Source organism: Lycorma delicatula, chromosome 12 (assembly GCF_047948215.1).
Source record: "Lycorma delicatula isolate Av1 chromosome 12, ASM4794821v1, whole genome shotgun sequence".
NCBI classification, from domain to species: domain Eukaryota; kingdom Metazoa; phylum Arthropoda; class Insecta; order Hemiptera; family Fulgoridae; genus Lycorma; species Lycorma delicatula.
The window spans coordinates 63,925,245-63,941,613 of record NC_134466.1 but is presented as its reverse complement, the minus strand read 5'-3'; the positions used below and the strand labels follow the sequence as shown (position 1 = coordinate 63,941,613).

At 35.5% G+C, this 16,369-nt stretch overlaps 1 protein-coding gene and 1 long non-coding RNA gene across 3 annotated transcripts in view; one reads left to right on the top strand and one right to left on the bottom strand.

Annotated features, from left to right (window-relative positions):
- The window catches only part of LOC142333411 (uncharacterized), a 107,487-nt gene that overhangs the window by 10,286 nt on the left and 80,832 nt on the right, over positions 1–16,369 (top strand). The gene's annotated exons all lie outside the window — the stretch shown is intronic.
- Positions 1–16,369, bottom strand: part of LOC142333409 (maltase 2-like) — a 77,387-nt gene that overhangs the window by 15,801 nt on the left and 45,217 nt on the right. For both annotated transcript variants that reach the window (XM_075380460.1, XM_075380459.1), the window contains exons 6-8: positions 14,200–14,398; positions 8,757–9,012; positions 1,897–2,095 (exon numbers count right to left, since the gene is read on the bottom strand). In XM_075380460.1, coding sequence (XP_075236575.1) covers positions 1,897–2,095; positions 8,757–9,012; positions 14,200–14,398 — 654 coding nt within the window. The remainder of the gene's footprint in view (positions 1–1,896; positions 2,096–8,756; positions 9,013–14,199; positions 14,399–16,369) is intronic.

The window sequence follows — 16,369 nt, the reverse complement described above, 5'->3', positions numbered from 1 at the left end:
ATTTTTAAAGTGTAAAAAAGTAGCTCGATCTGGCTTGGTTTCGAACTCGATCGGCCAGTCGACTCGATACCTGGTTCGTTAAGCCTCGCGGTTACACCAGTCTGCCGATCGTACAAGCGAAATTTGTTCTATGTAAATTATGAAATTATATTAATTCAGTTAGTAGCGACTGTTGCCGCTAATACCACAACACATGCGCGAATTAAATACGGAAATACGGTATGCGCGCACGCTTTAGTTATAATCATTGAATTAAATAAACGAGAAAATATATTTAAGTAAAATGATAATAATTTTAAATTAAATTGTGTGTGTAAGCCGTGCATCAAAAACAATCCACTATTGTAGTTCTTTCCCGGAACGCAGTTTAAGTCGCTTTCCGGGAAAGACCTAAAACTTTGATGTCAGCTTTTTTGTAAGTTATGTTCAAAAAAAAAAAAAAAACTTGACAATAGAAGACTGGATATACCGAGCACTTAGTATGCAATCTCTGAAATGTCAATGAGTATTTAGTGGAACATTTAACAAACAGGACAACGATTCTTTTTAGCTCATAATTCTTTTATATTTTCATTAATAAATAATAAAAAGTAAAACTGAAGCATTAAAAATTATAAAATGATTAAATTCATTAAAATTTAACTTAATAGAACGCTAAAAGTATGTCAATTTCTATGTTACAATGTGGGGAACTGAATATATAGATAAATAAGTAGAACGACATGTCATGTACAGGCCAAGACAGGCTGCAAGCGAAGATGTCGAAAGGTATGAGATAAGGCTGTGCCTTATCAACTCTACTCTTCAGTCTATACGTAGAATTCGCAATAAATCTTTTTTCAGAATCAGCAAGACATGTTGTAGTAGTGAATGGGGAAAATCCTTAAAAACAATCCGTTTTGTAGGTGAAGTGAAGAAGCTGACAATTTTTTTTATTTCTACTCTCGATTTTACTCAAACATGGGTCTTCCAAATGAACCTGAACGAGGTCCAATATAAGCATTATGCTTTTATATATATATAAATATAATCTAACCAAAGTTGACCTACGCTCGCTTCGTTCGCTAGTCGAGATTAGCGAGGGTAGGTTAAGTTAGGTTACCCACCGGGTTGGTCTAGTGGTGAACGCGTCGTCCCAAATCAGCTGATTTGGAAGTCGAGAGTTCCAGCGTTCAAATCCTAGTAAAGCCAGCTATTTTTACACGGATTTGAATATTAGATCGTGGATACGGTGTTCTTTGGTGGTTGGGTTTCAATTAACCACACATCTCAGGTATGGTCGAACTGAGAATGTACACTTCATTCACACTCATACATACCATCCTCTGAAGTATTATCTAAACGGTAGATACCGGAGGCTAAACAGGAAAAAGAAAAAGATTAAGTTTGGTTAGATTATATTTAAAATTTCTCTGCAAATACCCACCGATTTGAAAAAAAGATCGAAAAAAGTGGTTATCGGATTCCGAATAAGTACCAAATACTTTTCTCACAAGGGGAAAGAGTACATTGTCAAGATCAATAGAGAAGAGGAAAAACAGTATGGTTTGCCATCTACTACGTCACTCAAGCTGGTTCACCACTCTGCTGGAGGGAAAATTAAAGAACGCAAAGGAAGGGGAAGACCAAAATAAGAGTTCATGGATGAAGTAAAGGCAGAGAGATTAATACAGGGAAGTCAAGGGATTTATTGTAGAGAGGAAGAAACTGCAGACCCATCAACCTCCGGGTTGAGGAGAGAGAAGATACCATACAGTCTTACCAATTAACTGTACCTGAGTTTCCAAATGGAATTTAATAGGTTGATGTTGGTATTAAGTAAGACCCTAACGGGTATTCATGATCAATTAAAAAGGGCTTATAAAATCAACGGGACAGTAAAATTCTTAAATTTACCTGGTAAATACTATCATCGATTTACTGGGCGTGTAAATTTGGAAGTCCCCTTTTTGTACTGTTGGGTGTTTCATAGCTGCAGCAAGTTTTCTATATACTTTAACATGAGTTGGTTGATTACATTCTTGTTGATTTTTTAAATTCAATTTCCAGTAATTTGGATTAACCGGTAACCATGGTTTATCTGCCGTTGTAAATCCTAAAAAAAGAGTTTCGTTAGTATTACATTTAGTTTGAAGTGCTGTAATTGAATAAAAAAAAAAAAATAATAATTGCATTACAGATTTGATTTAAAATACATAATTAAAAGTTATTATATTAAAAGTCATTTCTTCTTTTTTTTTAATACTTTTATTTATAGTTGCATTCAAAATTGATAGTCACATCAACAATTATAGCCATTAGCTTCTTTCTTTTTCCTGTTTAGCCTCCGGTAACTACCGTTTAGATAATTCTTCAGAGGATGAATGAGGATGATATGTATGAGTGTAAATGAAGTGTTAGTCTTGTACATCCTCAGTTCGACCATACCTGAGATGTGTGGTTAATTGAAAACCCAACCACCAAAGAACACCGGTATCCACGACCTACTATTCAAATCCATGTAAAAATATCTGGCTTTACTAGGACTTGAAAGCTGTAACTCTCGACTTCCAAATCAGCTGATTTGGGAAGATGCGTTAACCACTAGACCAACCTGGTGGGTTATAGCTATTAGCTTTTTTTTTTTTTTTTTTTTTTCAACTTGTTAAGCACCCCAAGGCAACCAGCCTCCGCCTGTTAAGACATAGCATGGTCGCCTTGCAGTGCCGTGGCAGCAGTCTCTGCCCACCCTAACTGCCTCCTTACGGAGGATCTCCCGCCGGGGTCCCCAAAGCCTCTTCGGGGTGAGCCAACCACCTCATTCGGGCAGCTAACTCCCCCCTCTTCAATGGAGCTACCCTCCCCGTCCCTATCCTACATGTAGCCGGCACGCCTTCCGCGTACCGCTACCCCCACGCGTTCCTCTCATACCTGAGGGTCCTTGTTGCCATCATCGGGGAGCCTCGACCCCACTACACTTGCCAGTGGAGCCAGAACACCCTAGGCAATAAGGCTACCTCCCTTGGCCCTACACGTCGCCACGCTTCAACCCCAGCCTCCAGAATCTTTTAGGCTTTTTTTTTTTTCCCCCCCCGTGTCATTGGGCTGACATTCCCATCATCCGGCAGCCCGGAAGTACCTTCAAAGGTCCGGCCACTCTCCACATGCCCGGACCAGAACGACTTAGTACATATATAATATTATTATTACCAAAAAACAAAAACAAAAAATCCTAATTCTAAGCACAGTTTTATATATCTAATTTTTATATAAATTTTTTTTTTCCTTCCTTTTTCTCTTCCTTTTTTTTTTTTTTTTTAACCATTAAATCAATACACTATGACTACAATACATACAGAAAATCAATAAACAAATAGACTTCACCTACTTTTTGCGATACCAACCAGTCTGCGACGCCGACCAGTCCTCGCCTTCCTCAGAGGCGTGCACGCAATCTCGGGGATTCTTCCTTGGCCTTGGTCTCCAGTAGATGGTGAGCCAAGTTAGCAATCTCCTGCCATTCCTCTTGAGATCTGACCATGCGCCTGACCACATCGTCGGGTGTGAACGCCGCAACCCTTCTCCTGTCGGCGTCCCACCGGACACAGTCGAACCAAGTGTGCTCGACCGTGTCCACTTCGTCGCAGTACCTGCACACCGCTGATCTTCTGCGTTTAAACCTGTGCAGATAACTGCCGAAATCGCCGTGGCCCGTGAGCAGCTGAGTGAGGAAGTAATCCACCTCTCCATGTCGCCGCCCCACCCAAGCTCTCACGTCCGGGATCAGCCGCCCGGTCCACTGGCCCACCTGACTCACCGCCCATCTCGCCTGCCACCGATCCAGGATTGTGCCCTCGTCTCTTCCTTGGAGACCCCGCCGAACCGCATACACCTCTCTTCTACTAGTAAATCGATTGGCGGGGACCCCGCGACGACACAGATTGCATCGTAGGAGACCGTCCTATACGCACAAGACGTGCGCAGAAGCAGCCTCCTGTGGATCGATGCCAACCGCCTTTGGTACTTTTCTACCTTCACCACCCTGCTCCACGCAGGGGCCGCGTAGAGCAGTACTGAAGTCACCGTCGTCGCGATGACCTTCCTCTTCTTCTCTGTAGGCCCTGCTGTATTGGCCATGAGGCGAGAGATCGCTGCCAAGAGGCGTTCCCCCTTCAACGCTGCCTCTTCTAGATGGGGCCCGAATGAACGGTTCTTGTCCATCCAGACCCCAAGGTATTTGGCTCGCGGCACCTGACGAATCTCTTGGCCGTCGATATCCAGTCGTATTTCTCTATAGCCGTTAGCTACTTAATTGTAACTACACGATCGTAAATAATAAACAATAAACACAAACTAAGCAAAACCGCTAAATTAGGTTCTTCATCACATTATCAGAAAGAAACCGGAACAGTCTTCCGGTTTAATAAACATTTCACATCCGAACCCAGGTCTAATTTTTGTCAAATAGATTCAAAAATCGAACAATGTATTATTAACTGGTGTACGGACCATTTTACTTTGCACGTCTCACAGTTCTGCTGAGGAGAGTCAAATAGATGGCCGTGGGTAAACCTTGTGTGTTTAATCCCAAGCAGAGTAAGGATGACTTAATCTCTTCTGTTGCTTGGGATAAATGGTTTCTCGGATAAATTCTCCCGGATGCTATGTAAAGCCGAGAGAGGACTTAACAGTCAGAATTTATTCCGCTGAGAACGTAATTTAACACAGACTGTTTTTCATGAAGTCGCTCTCACTTGATAATTCTACTCGGAGGCCACTTATTGCCGCTCTCTAGGCAGCCTCATCAGCCCGTTACTCCTGAAGTTAAAGGTTACATATATATATTTCTTGTTTATATTCTAACGTAGACATATTATAAAATAGAATTATAAACGAGGGTTCTGGTCTAAAGTGATAAAAAATATTATTACATTTGCTATTTAAAAATTAAAAAGATAATACATTTCATTTAATAGAACGTAATAATATTAAAAATGTCTATCTTATAAAAAGAAAATTTATAAAAAAAATAGCAATATTACACGTGTAATGACACGCTTATATAAATTATATGAAAAACAAGTTTAAATTTAATATTATATTACAATACAATATGAATAGGATAGGGCAGCTTACACTTTAATATCAACGCATCAATTTATATTTAAATGACTTGAAAAAAATCACGCGGTATTTAATAATTAAAGGTCCGATGTTAATATAAACGGGGTCAGGGTTTTAAATTGAATTTTATTCAAAATCATTTTGATCTTTAATAATTAAAAATAAATTGTTTTTATTTTTATATAAAATATCTATTTTTCAAACCGAATAGATTATCCAATTGTAAGTGTTGTAGATGGCTAAAACCCCCCAAATTACAAAGTAGTTTATTTCATTAAATTTTTGGACAATCTAATGTTTTTGATAGATTTCATAAGAAAGCTACCTATTGTAATGGGTACCATGATTCGACTTCGGAAAATTTCGACATATCTTCGCGTTTCACATCCTCCAGACCCCAAAACCACCGTCAACTCAAAAATTTATATATATTACCTGTATATATACATTTCAATTTCTTGCGGATACGACAACTGCCGTAATTTTGCGCCAATCACTTTCAAATTGTTCCTTAAAAATAACTCGTTCGAAAATTTCGGTCGAGTTCGTTAACGGCCAAAATCGGGCCGTAGGAATGGTAACGGAAGGGGGGTGCTTTTTCGAAAGAAAAAAAATATCGCTATAACTTTCTTATTAAGTAAAATATGGAATTCGTTTAATGTTCCTACTATTCTTTGGATAAGGGCCTGAAACTTATTTCGGTAAAATTTTTCGATGTCACCAACCATTAGCTTTTACGGCGTGGAAAAAATGAGGGTTTTGAAGATTAAAAACATCATACCTCCCTTAATAGGCACAGCATCGGTTTAAAGTGGTAGTTAGTTCTCTAAACATCTAAACATTACCTAAAACGTTTATATGAAACAATTTTGATATGATCAACCCTTACGGCAAGAGTAGACCAAAATTTTGCTGGAATTGTAAAAAGATGGGCTTGTCCTATCTATTATTCCTATTCGTATTTTCATAAACATGTGAAACTTTTGTCACATGGAACTATTGTCGTATTGAGTAAATTTGAAGTTTTTCTTAATTTTAAGATGGAAATCTTTTTTATCCCCTACTTAGCATCGGTGAAATCTACCTCCGCCTTCCGGCGTGCCGGAAGGGATTTTTTGTTTTCTTTTAACCTTACTTAAACTTAATCAAAATTAAATACTTTGAATTTTATTAATCAAATATATATGTAATATAATATTTAATGTTTTATTTCCTACACGATAAAACCAATATTAATTACTGTTTACTGCAATTCAATTAATTATACAATAAAATGAGTAAACGTTCATAAAAATCCATCTTCAACGTAAATTTAGAATCCTAATTAACTAAATTTAAATTATAAAAATTGTTAATATTTTAAAGTAACCACAGCTAGTAGATAGGTGATAGGTACCTAGTATAACCATTATATCTGACAGGTGGAGGGCAACAAAAGAATAAGAAATATCCCTGAGATGCGATATGTACACTACAGTGTAGTTATTTAACCCCACTGGGCTGGTCTAGTTCTGAACTAATCATCGCAAATCATTTGATTTCGAAGTCGAGAGTTCTAAGGCTCAAAAATTCTAGTAAAGGCAGTTTCTTTTATACGGATTTGAATACTAAATCGTAGATACCGGTGTTCTTTGATGGTTGAGTTTCAATTAACCACACATCTCAGGAATGGTCGACCTGAGACTGTACAAGACTACTACACTTCATTTACACTCATACATATCATCCTCTGAAGTAATACCTTACGGTAGTTCTGGAGGCTAAAGAAAAAAAGGATATTTTAGTTGCGTTTTTTTCCTTCGAGGCTGTTTAAAGAATAGAATTTATGAATCGAATCTTCATACTGTTGATGAATTGAAGGTCAACATTCAATAAAAAATCAACGGAATTGTCAACTAAGTTTTGATCAAGTAACTCTCAATATACTTGATCAGGTAACTACTCAATATTCATTTTTTAATTTCATTCATAAAATGTTACGTATAAAAATTGTTTTAAGTCTGTAGGGGTACGTTTTTAAGTGCTCATTCGGTATTTTTCCATTCTTTTTTTTATAAGCTTTTATTTAACTTGCCTTAGTTATAATGAAATCTTGCAACTGCTATATATATTTTTTTTGTCTTCAGTCATTTGACTGGTTTGATGCAGCTCTCCAAGATTCCCTATCTAGTGCTAGTCGTTTCATTTCAGTATACCCTCTACATCCTACATCCCTAACAATTTGTTTTACATATTCCAAACGTGGCCTGCGTACACAATTATTTCCTTCTACCTGTCCTTCCAATATTAAAGCGACTATTCCAGGATGCCTTAGTATGTGGCATATTAAGTCTGTCTCTTCTTTTAACTATATTTTTCCAAATGCTTCTTTCTTCATCTATTTGCCTCAATACCTCTTCATTTGTCACTTTATCCACCTATCTGATTTTTAACATTCTCCTATAGCACCGCATTTCAAAAGCTTCTAATCTTTTCTTCTCAGATACTCCGATCGTCCAAGTTTCACTTCCATATATAAGCGACACTTCAAACATATACTTTCAACAATCTTTTCCTGACATTTAAATTAATTTTTGATGTAAACAAACAACTGCTATATCTTTTCATCTATCGTATGAAAATCAATGAAATTTTGTACACGTATGTAACTTCGATGACAATACAATACTACGGTGTTAGAATTTGGATATGATCCACCCCTAACCCACCCCCCCTCGCGCTACGCTAAATTAATGCATGTTGCTGAAAATTTTTTTTCAAAGTTAAAAATTTATATTTTCAGTATTTAACATTTAAAATTCGTTTTTTTTGTTTATTTATTTCGTAATGTTTACGTTGCAATCTGTTCAACTAGTGAACAATAAACAACACCCTTCCCAAGGCCCAATAATAAGATGAGATTGATTTGTATGATATATAAATGAGGTGGTCTTATACAAACTCAGGCTGATCATTCCTGAACCCACCGGGTTGGTCTAGTGGTGAACGCGTCTTCTCAAATCAGCTGATTTGGAAGTCGAGAGTTCCAGCGTTTAAGTCCTAGTAACGTCAGTTATTTTTACACGGATTTGAATACTAGATCGAGGATACCGGTGTTCTTTGGTGGTTGGGTTTCAATTAACCACACATCTCAGGAATGAACTGAGACAGTACAAGACTTACACTTCATTTACACACATATATGTCATCCTCATTCATCCTCTGAATTATCTGAACGGTAATTACCGGAGGCTAAACAGGAAAAAGAAAGAAAGGAAGGCTGATCATTCCTGAGACGTGTGATTAACTGAACCCCAACCACCAAAATACACCGGTATCCACTGTGTAATATTCAAATTTTAGTAAATGCAAATAACTTTTACTAGGATTTGAACCTCACAACACATTGTTTCTTTCTTATTCAAAGGGGAATAAGTTATTTAGAAAAAGGTAAAATAATTAAAATTGTAATTAATAATTCTTTATTTTTAATTTTCCGACTGTATAGTTTTAAAAGATTCGATCAAAAAAATGAACCCCTCAGTTTTGTTTTTTTTAATGTTCTAAATTGTTTTTTGAATCTAAAAAATCGATCTCAGGATTAGTTAAAATATTATTTAAACAGACAAAAAAAAATCTAATAATTAATGTAAATTATTAATAAAAAAAATTACCTGCATTACTGGTGTTATCCCATTGCATAGGTGTTCGAGCCCCGTCTCTAGAACCACTCTCGTATTTTTTCTTACCTAAAACCAAACCTTGTGGATCGACCGTCTGATCCCATCTGACAAAAGTATTTTCCATTCCTAATTCATCTCCATAATAATTAATACCTGTTCCAGGAAGTATTATTACCATTGTGTTCAATACGTCAACCATTTCTGGACCGAATAATGTTGCAATTCTTTTTCTATCATGGTTTCCAATCTAAAACAAAAACAAATTTAAGGTTATGTTATCCATATTTTTATGATACCGATTGTTTGAAATGTATTTTTTATTTTTTTATTTTTTTTTGTGGAGGGAAAAAAACGTCTGTATGTTATCATCGCCCGGGTAATATGTTTTTTTTATGAAAAAAATTAAATAAAAGTAATTAAAACTAGTACATAAAACTAAAACTTAAAATAAAAATAAAAAATAAAAGCAAAACAATTAAACAAAGTCCGAGATGGGTGTAAAAGGCCCATTTTTGGATAACAAGAGCACAAAAATGATACAAAAAAGTTTAAAAAAATAAGCAACTAGCATAAAACATAGAACTAGGTTAAAATTAAAATAAAGAAATTAAATAAAACTTAAAACTAATATCACAGACTGAGTCATTAAAACATAAAAGCTAAAATAATAAATAAAAAAAAACTATATAAAAAATAAAATTTAACAGATTCGGATGGGGAGTGTAAAAGGCTCCCTCCTCGGTTAACAAAATCAAATCTATTAAAAACTTTTCTAGAATAAGTTATATACCCGACAATGTTAAATTTTTTGGGTTAACCCTACACTACGCAGAAAAAGGAACATCCGGTTTAAAACTTCATTGTCGTTGCACAACACACCACGGATGTTTCTGGGTAATTTAAACTTACGACGCAACGCCACATAACATATGCAGTCCACGAGTATGTGGTGCACAGTCATGCGGCAGTTGCATCGTGTGCATAGGGGTGCTTGTTCTCTTGTCATCAGGTGCCCATGTGTGACCCTGATGTGTCCTATCCGCAAAGAGGACAGAGGACTACTTCCTCACGCCGAGATTTTCTACATGAAGAGTCCCATGGCAACACAGAATTTTTAATCTGCCGGAGTTTATTATCTACAGTAGCCGTCCAGTCACCTTGCCACTTTGCTCTTAGTGATTGTTTTACATAATTAATAAAATCAGAAGTAGCACCTCGGGTGGTGAAAGGAGGCTGGTTACATGCTTCTTTGGCAGCGGAATCTGCATGTACATTACCTAAAATCCCTACGTGGCTTGGGACCCAGCAAAAACTTACTTTTGTATTGCGATTATTAAACTCAACGATTGCGTTGTAAATTTCAATGACGATAGGATGTGTGGAATAAAAGTTTTTTAAGGCTTGGAGAGCGCTACACGAGTCACTGCAAATAAGAATTTTTCTATATTTAGGGTTAATGATGTTTAGAGCCTTATTTATAGCGTATAGTTCAGCGGTAAACACACTCGTAATACCGGGTAGACCAAACATATAAGTTCTTTCATTGACAACAAATGCACAGCCAACGGTATCGTTTTGTTTCGATCCATCAGTGTATACAACCGCGTCTGGTTTCATCTTGGAGAGAACACACTGAAACATTTGCTGGAAGACAATAGGTAGTGTTGATTGTTTATTGTATGTAGTCAGGTCAAAATTAAAATTTATGAGGTTTATTCTCCATGGAGGATATGAGCAAGGACACATAGGAAAGAATGACGGTGTGTCAACATTTATATGCTGCAGCAGACGCCAGGTACGGACACCTACAGGTGCAGTACGACGTGGATGGTCCTCATACTTTCCTAGATTGGATTTCTAAAGACTGACTCAAGAACCGGGTGATTTGGCTGTCCCCTGAGACGAGAAAAATAAGATAATAAAAGCCGGTCTCGTCTATCCCAAAGTGATAAGTTCACCACAGTCTACAAGTAAGCTTGCGACAGGACTTGATCTAAACGCGCCTGTGGCAAGCCGAAGGAAAGTATGATGTACACTATCCAGCATTTTAAGCACGGTTTGACGAGCTGAAGAGTAGGCGACACAACCATAATCTGAACGGGAGCGAACAAAGGAATAGTAAAAACGTATCATACATGACCTAACGGCTCCCCAGTTGGTGTTAGTAAGGACTCGCATCATATCTAGAAGTTTGGAACATTTTGTTTTTAATTCTTTTATATGTTTGACCCAAGTAAGTCGGATATCAAAAAATAAACCTAAAAACTTGACGTAGGTAGAAATAGTAATAGTCGCTCCGTTCAGAAAAACTTGCGGAATAGAAAGGTTTCGTAGCCGAGAAAAAACTACACATTTTGTTTTTTCGGATGAAAATGTGAAACCAGTAATCCTGGACCAAGCTTCAAGGTGAGATATAGTGTTCTGCATGTGAAATGTATTGACTTAAAGCATTTCCTTATGTCTCTATTTCTAGCAATGTGTTAGTGCAGTTAAAATTCCTTTATCTGTAATCTTATGTATCTGTTTTGCATATTCCAGTCTTTTTTGTCTTGTACTTTTTTCACTTTCTAATCTTTATTCGTCAACCTTTCCACATCATTTTGCCATAAATAAGTACTGATCAGAAATAAATAAATAATACATTATATAGATGACGTCAATATAAAATAAATTATTAACAACGGTTGTCCAAAGAGAATCCGACGTTTCAAGGACGAATATAGTTTTTTATTTTGCACAACTCCAATAGTAACCCAGAACTCCCAATAGGGAGACACAACAACTTAATGTTTTAGTTTTCCATTCTACATCAGATTGCAGCGCATTAGACTGTTGCACAGGCCAAACTACGTGTTTGCTTTGTTTATTGGTTCGCAGAAACAAAATCAGTGACTGTTGTACAGAGAAATTATACACAAGTCTATCATAGAAATTCTCCGGGTGACAAAAGCATCCGTAAGAAGTATGAACAGCTTTTGGAAACCGAAAGCGTTTTAAAAGATACTCATAGGGTTGAATTAAAATAACTGTTAAAAACATAAAAAGAATTCGACTGTTTTCCAATAAATTCCAAAACGTTCAGTCCATATGTTAGTCATCGAGTAAACTGTTCTTAATGGTGTTCCCAAACGATTGAAACTTCCTGCTTATAAAATGTAGTTCTATCATTTTTTTTTCTGTTTAGCCTCTGGAACCACCGTAAGGTATTACTTCAATGGATGAATGAGGATAGACCCACCGGGTTGGTCTAGTGGAGAACGCATCTTCCAAAATCAGCTGATTTGGAAGTCGAGAGAGTTCCAGCGTTCAAATCCTAGTAAAGTCAGTTATTTTTATACGGATTTGAATACTAGATCGTGGATACCGGTGTTCTTTGTTGGTCGGGTCTCAATTAACCACACATCTAAGGAATCGTCGAACTAAGACTGTACAAGATTACACTTCATTTACAATCATACATATCATTCTCTGAAGTATTATCTGAAAGGTAATTACCGGAGGCTAAACAAGAAAAAGAATGGATGTATGAGGATAATATATAAACTCAAAAAAGATAAAATGTAGCTTAATGAAATCAAACATAACGATAAGCCACAAAAAGCTCAACTTGTAAAGGTCATGTTGCGGACGAAAACTGCTTCGTTTTATTTTTCGATGAAGCAACATTTCATTTTCATAGAGTTGTGATCGGCATAATTATCGATTATTGAGCTAAGAAAATCCACATAAATCGGTGGAATTCTTTCGGAACTGTCCGAAAATGAATGTCTGTTGTGGTGTCACGCATGATCTAATTTTTGGGCCATTTTTTTGTTTCATAGGTAGCCTACTAGGACATCATAATGTGCTCTGATATATTAGTGAAGCTTTCTGTTTCCGCAGATTGAAACTATGGAGGTTTTAATTTTCCAACAGGATACACCTCCTCCATACAATGCTGAACGACAAGTTCCCAGAAGGCCCAGATAGGTAGAGAAGCTGCCGTCATTTGGCCACCGCGAATTTCTGATTTGATGACAATGAATTTCCTTTGACTCTGTAAAAGAACTGTATACAGAGAAAACAACAGTCTTCTTATCACCTGACGCAAGAATAACAGCAACAGTGGAAGTGACTTTTGTAGACATGCTAGAAAGAGTGTGGAATGAAAGGTAAATTATCGGTTTGACGTCTGTAGGACTGTAAACGGTGGTCATATTTAGTTTACATCGAGAAGTTAACACAAAGGCTTTAGAGTTTGTACCTTCATATAATAAAACAGTTGTTATATTTGTAATTATAAAAGTAATAAATTTAATTTAAAACCAGGAAGTTCTTTTTCGGCCATCCGGTATAAATAAAAATTGTAAAATAAATATTATTAATGTCTATTTTAATTATTTAAATATTATTTTAATAAAAATGTTTTTAGTTAATGTTAATAAATATGTTTTCGAGTGAATCTGCGTGTATACGTTGAGCAAACGGTTCTTACTTTCTGGACGATTATTATTTTTTTTTTCTCTTCAGTCATTTGATTGGTTTGATGCAGCTCTCAAAGATTCCCTATCTAGTGCTAGTCGTTTCATTTCAGTATACCCTCTACATCCTACATCCCTAACAATTTGTTATACATATTCCAAACGTGGCCTGCCTAACAATTTTTTCCTTCTACCTGTCCTTCCAATATCAAAGCGACTATTCCAGGATGCCTTAGTATGTGGCCTATAAGTCTGTCTCTTCTTTTAACTATATCTTTCCAAACGCTTCTTTCTTCATCTATTTGCCGCAATACCTCTTCATTTGTCACTTTATCCACCCGTCTGATTTTTAACATTCTCCTATAGCACCACATTTCAAAAGCTTCTAATCTTTTCTTCTCAGATACTCCGATCGTCCAAGTTTCACTTCCATATAAAGCGGCACTCCAAACATATACTTTCAAAAATCTTTTCCTGACATTTAAATTAATTTTTGATGTTAACAAATTATATTTCTGACTGAAGGCTCGTTTCGATTCTGCTATTCGGCATTTTATATCTCTCCTGCTTCGTCCATCTTTAGTAATTCTACTTCCCAAATAACAAAATTCTTCTACCTCCATAACCTTTTCTCCTCCTATTTTCACATTCAGCGGTTCATCTTTGTTATTTCTACTACATTTCATTACTTTTGTTTTGTTATTGTTTATTTTCATGCGATAGTTCTTGCGTAGGACTTCATCTATGCCGTTCATTGTTTCTTCTAAATGACGATTATATTATTAATTATATTTTTACTATTTAATTTCCTAAAACTTCGTTTTATTTTTACTTAATTTTTCTTTTCTTTATAAACAACATTTTTCATTCACTAAACTTCGTTATCTACTGAAAAAGAAGCTGCTCGTAAAATCTTTATTAATTTTAAATTAAAAAAAAAAAATTTCCTTTAAAAGCGATAAAGTAATACTTACAACCCAATTAGGCCAAGCTCCTTCCGGCATTTCTTTTAACCATTTATTAATTACATCGGCGAAATCATATGAATCTGATTGCGCATCTAGTCTTGTAATTAATTCAAAATTAAATGGAAAGTGTGCAATAGGTTCTTCTGGAGTACCGTAATATTTTAACGTGTGTTCCAGATCTGTATATGCTTCAGTTATAAATACCCTGAAAAAAGAAAAAAAATTGTATTATTTTAATTTATTATAGGATTATTAGGTTAGTCAACATAGACTCAGATAGGTCTTAACTTCAAAAAAATTTACTACAGCAAATAAATTATTGGAATGGGTTTGGAAAAGTATGTAGAATAAATTATACCGGATATGAGCAAATAACTATTTCTTTTGTTTATTAACAATTAAGGAAACATTTTTTCGCTAATATAAACTTTATTTTTAATCTCATATTAAAATACAAGTCACCAATAGTTGAGGAAATTTCGCATAAAAAATACCCCGGGTACTTTTTTTAACGAGCAAAACAAGGGCGCTAGCGAAATCTACAATAAGTACCAAAATGCGCTAAGGTAGAGAAGTTTGATAATTGGATACCTACTCGTATACAGCAAGACGAAACGGATAAATTACTAATTTAACCATTATTTGTTAATGTTGATCGTAGAAAAAAGTGTTCCGAAGTTTTTTTTATGCAAAATTATCGTAGTTTTCTACTGCTGATATTTTTTTTTCATAAGGTTAAAAGTAAAATATTGACGAAAAACTAGATAATTTTCAAAAAACCACATTACCACAGTTTTTTTCCCAAAAACAGGAAAAAATTTGCAAAATCAATCAAATCTAAGATTAAGTATTGTAAGTATAGATTACTACGATAAGTTAAGTATAAATGATATTTCTTTTTGTCTTCAGTCATTTGACTGGTTTGATGCAGCTCTCCAAGATTCCCTATCTAATGCTAGTCGTTTCATGTCGGTATACCCGCTACATCCTACATTCCTAACAATTTGTTTTACATATTCCAAACTCCTTCTGTCTGTCCCTCCAATATTAAAGCGACTATTCCAGTATGCCTTAGTATGTGGCCTATAAGTCTGTCTCTTCTTTTAACTATATTTTTCCAAATGCTTTTTTTTTTTCATCTATTTGCCGCAATACCTCTTCATTTGTCACTTTATCCAACCATCTGATTTTTAACATTCTCCTATAGCACCGCATTTTAAAAGCTTCTAATCTTTTCTTCTCAGATACTCCGATCGTCCAAGTTTCACTTCCATATAAAGCGACACTCCAAACATATACTTTCAAAAATTTTTTTCTGACCTTTAAATTAATTTTTGATGTAAACTTCCCAAATAACAAAATTCTTCTACCTCCATAATCTTTTCTCTTCCTATTTTCACATTCGGTGGTCCATCTTTGTTATTTCTACTACATTTCATTACTTTCGTTTTGTTCCTTGTTTATTTTCATGCAATAGTTCTTGCGTAACACTTCATCTGTGCCGTTCATTGTTTCTTCTAAATCCTTTTTATTGTCGGCTAGAATTACTATATCATCAGCAAATCGTAGCATCTTTATCTTTTCACCTTGTACTGTTACTCCGAATCTAAATTATTCTTTATCATCATTAATTGCTAGTTCTATGTAATGGTTGTAAAATAACGGGGATAGGGTACATCCTCCTTGTCCGACTCCCTTTTTTATTACGGTTTCTTTCTTATGTTCTTCAATTATTATTGTTGTTGCTTGGTTCCTGTAAATGGTAGCTATTGTTCTTCTATCTGTGTATTTGAGCCCTAATTATTTTAAAATGCTGAACATTTTATTCCAATGTACGTTATCGAATGCCTTTACTAGGTCTATAAACGCCAAGTATGTTGGTTTGTTTTTGTTTAATCTTCCTTCTACTATTAATCTGTGGCCTAAAATTGTTTCCCTTGTCCCTATACTTTTCCTGAAACCAAATTGGTCTTCTCCTAACACTTCTTCCACTCTCCTCTCAATTCTTCCGTATAGAATTCTAGTTAAGATTTTTGATGCATGACTAGTTAAACTAATTGTTCTGTATTCTTCACATTTATCTGCCCCTGCTTTCTTTGGTATCATTACTATAACACTTTTTTTGAAGTCTGACCGAACTTCCCTTTTCATAAATATTACACACCATAAATGATAT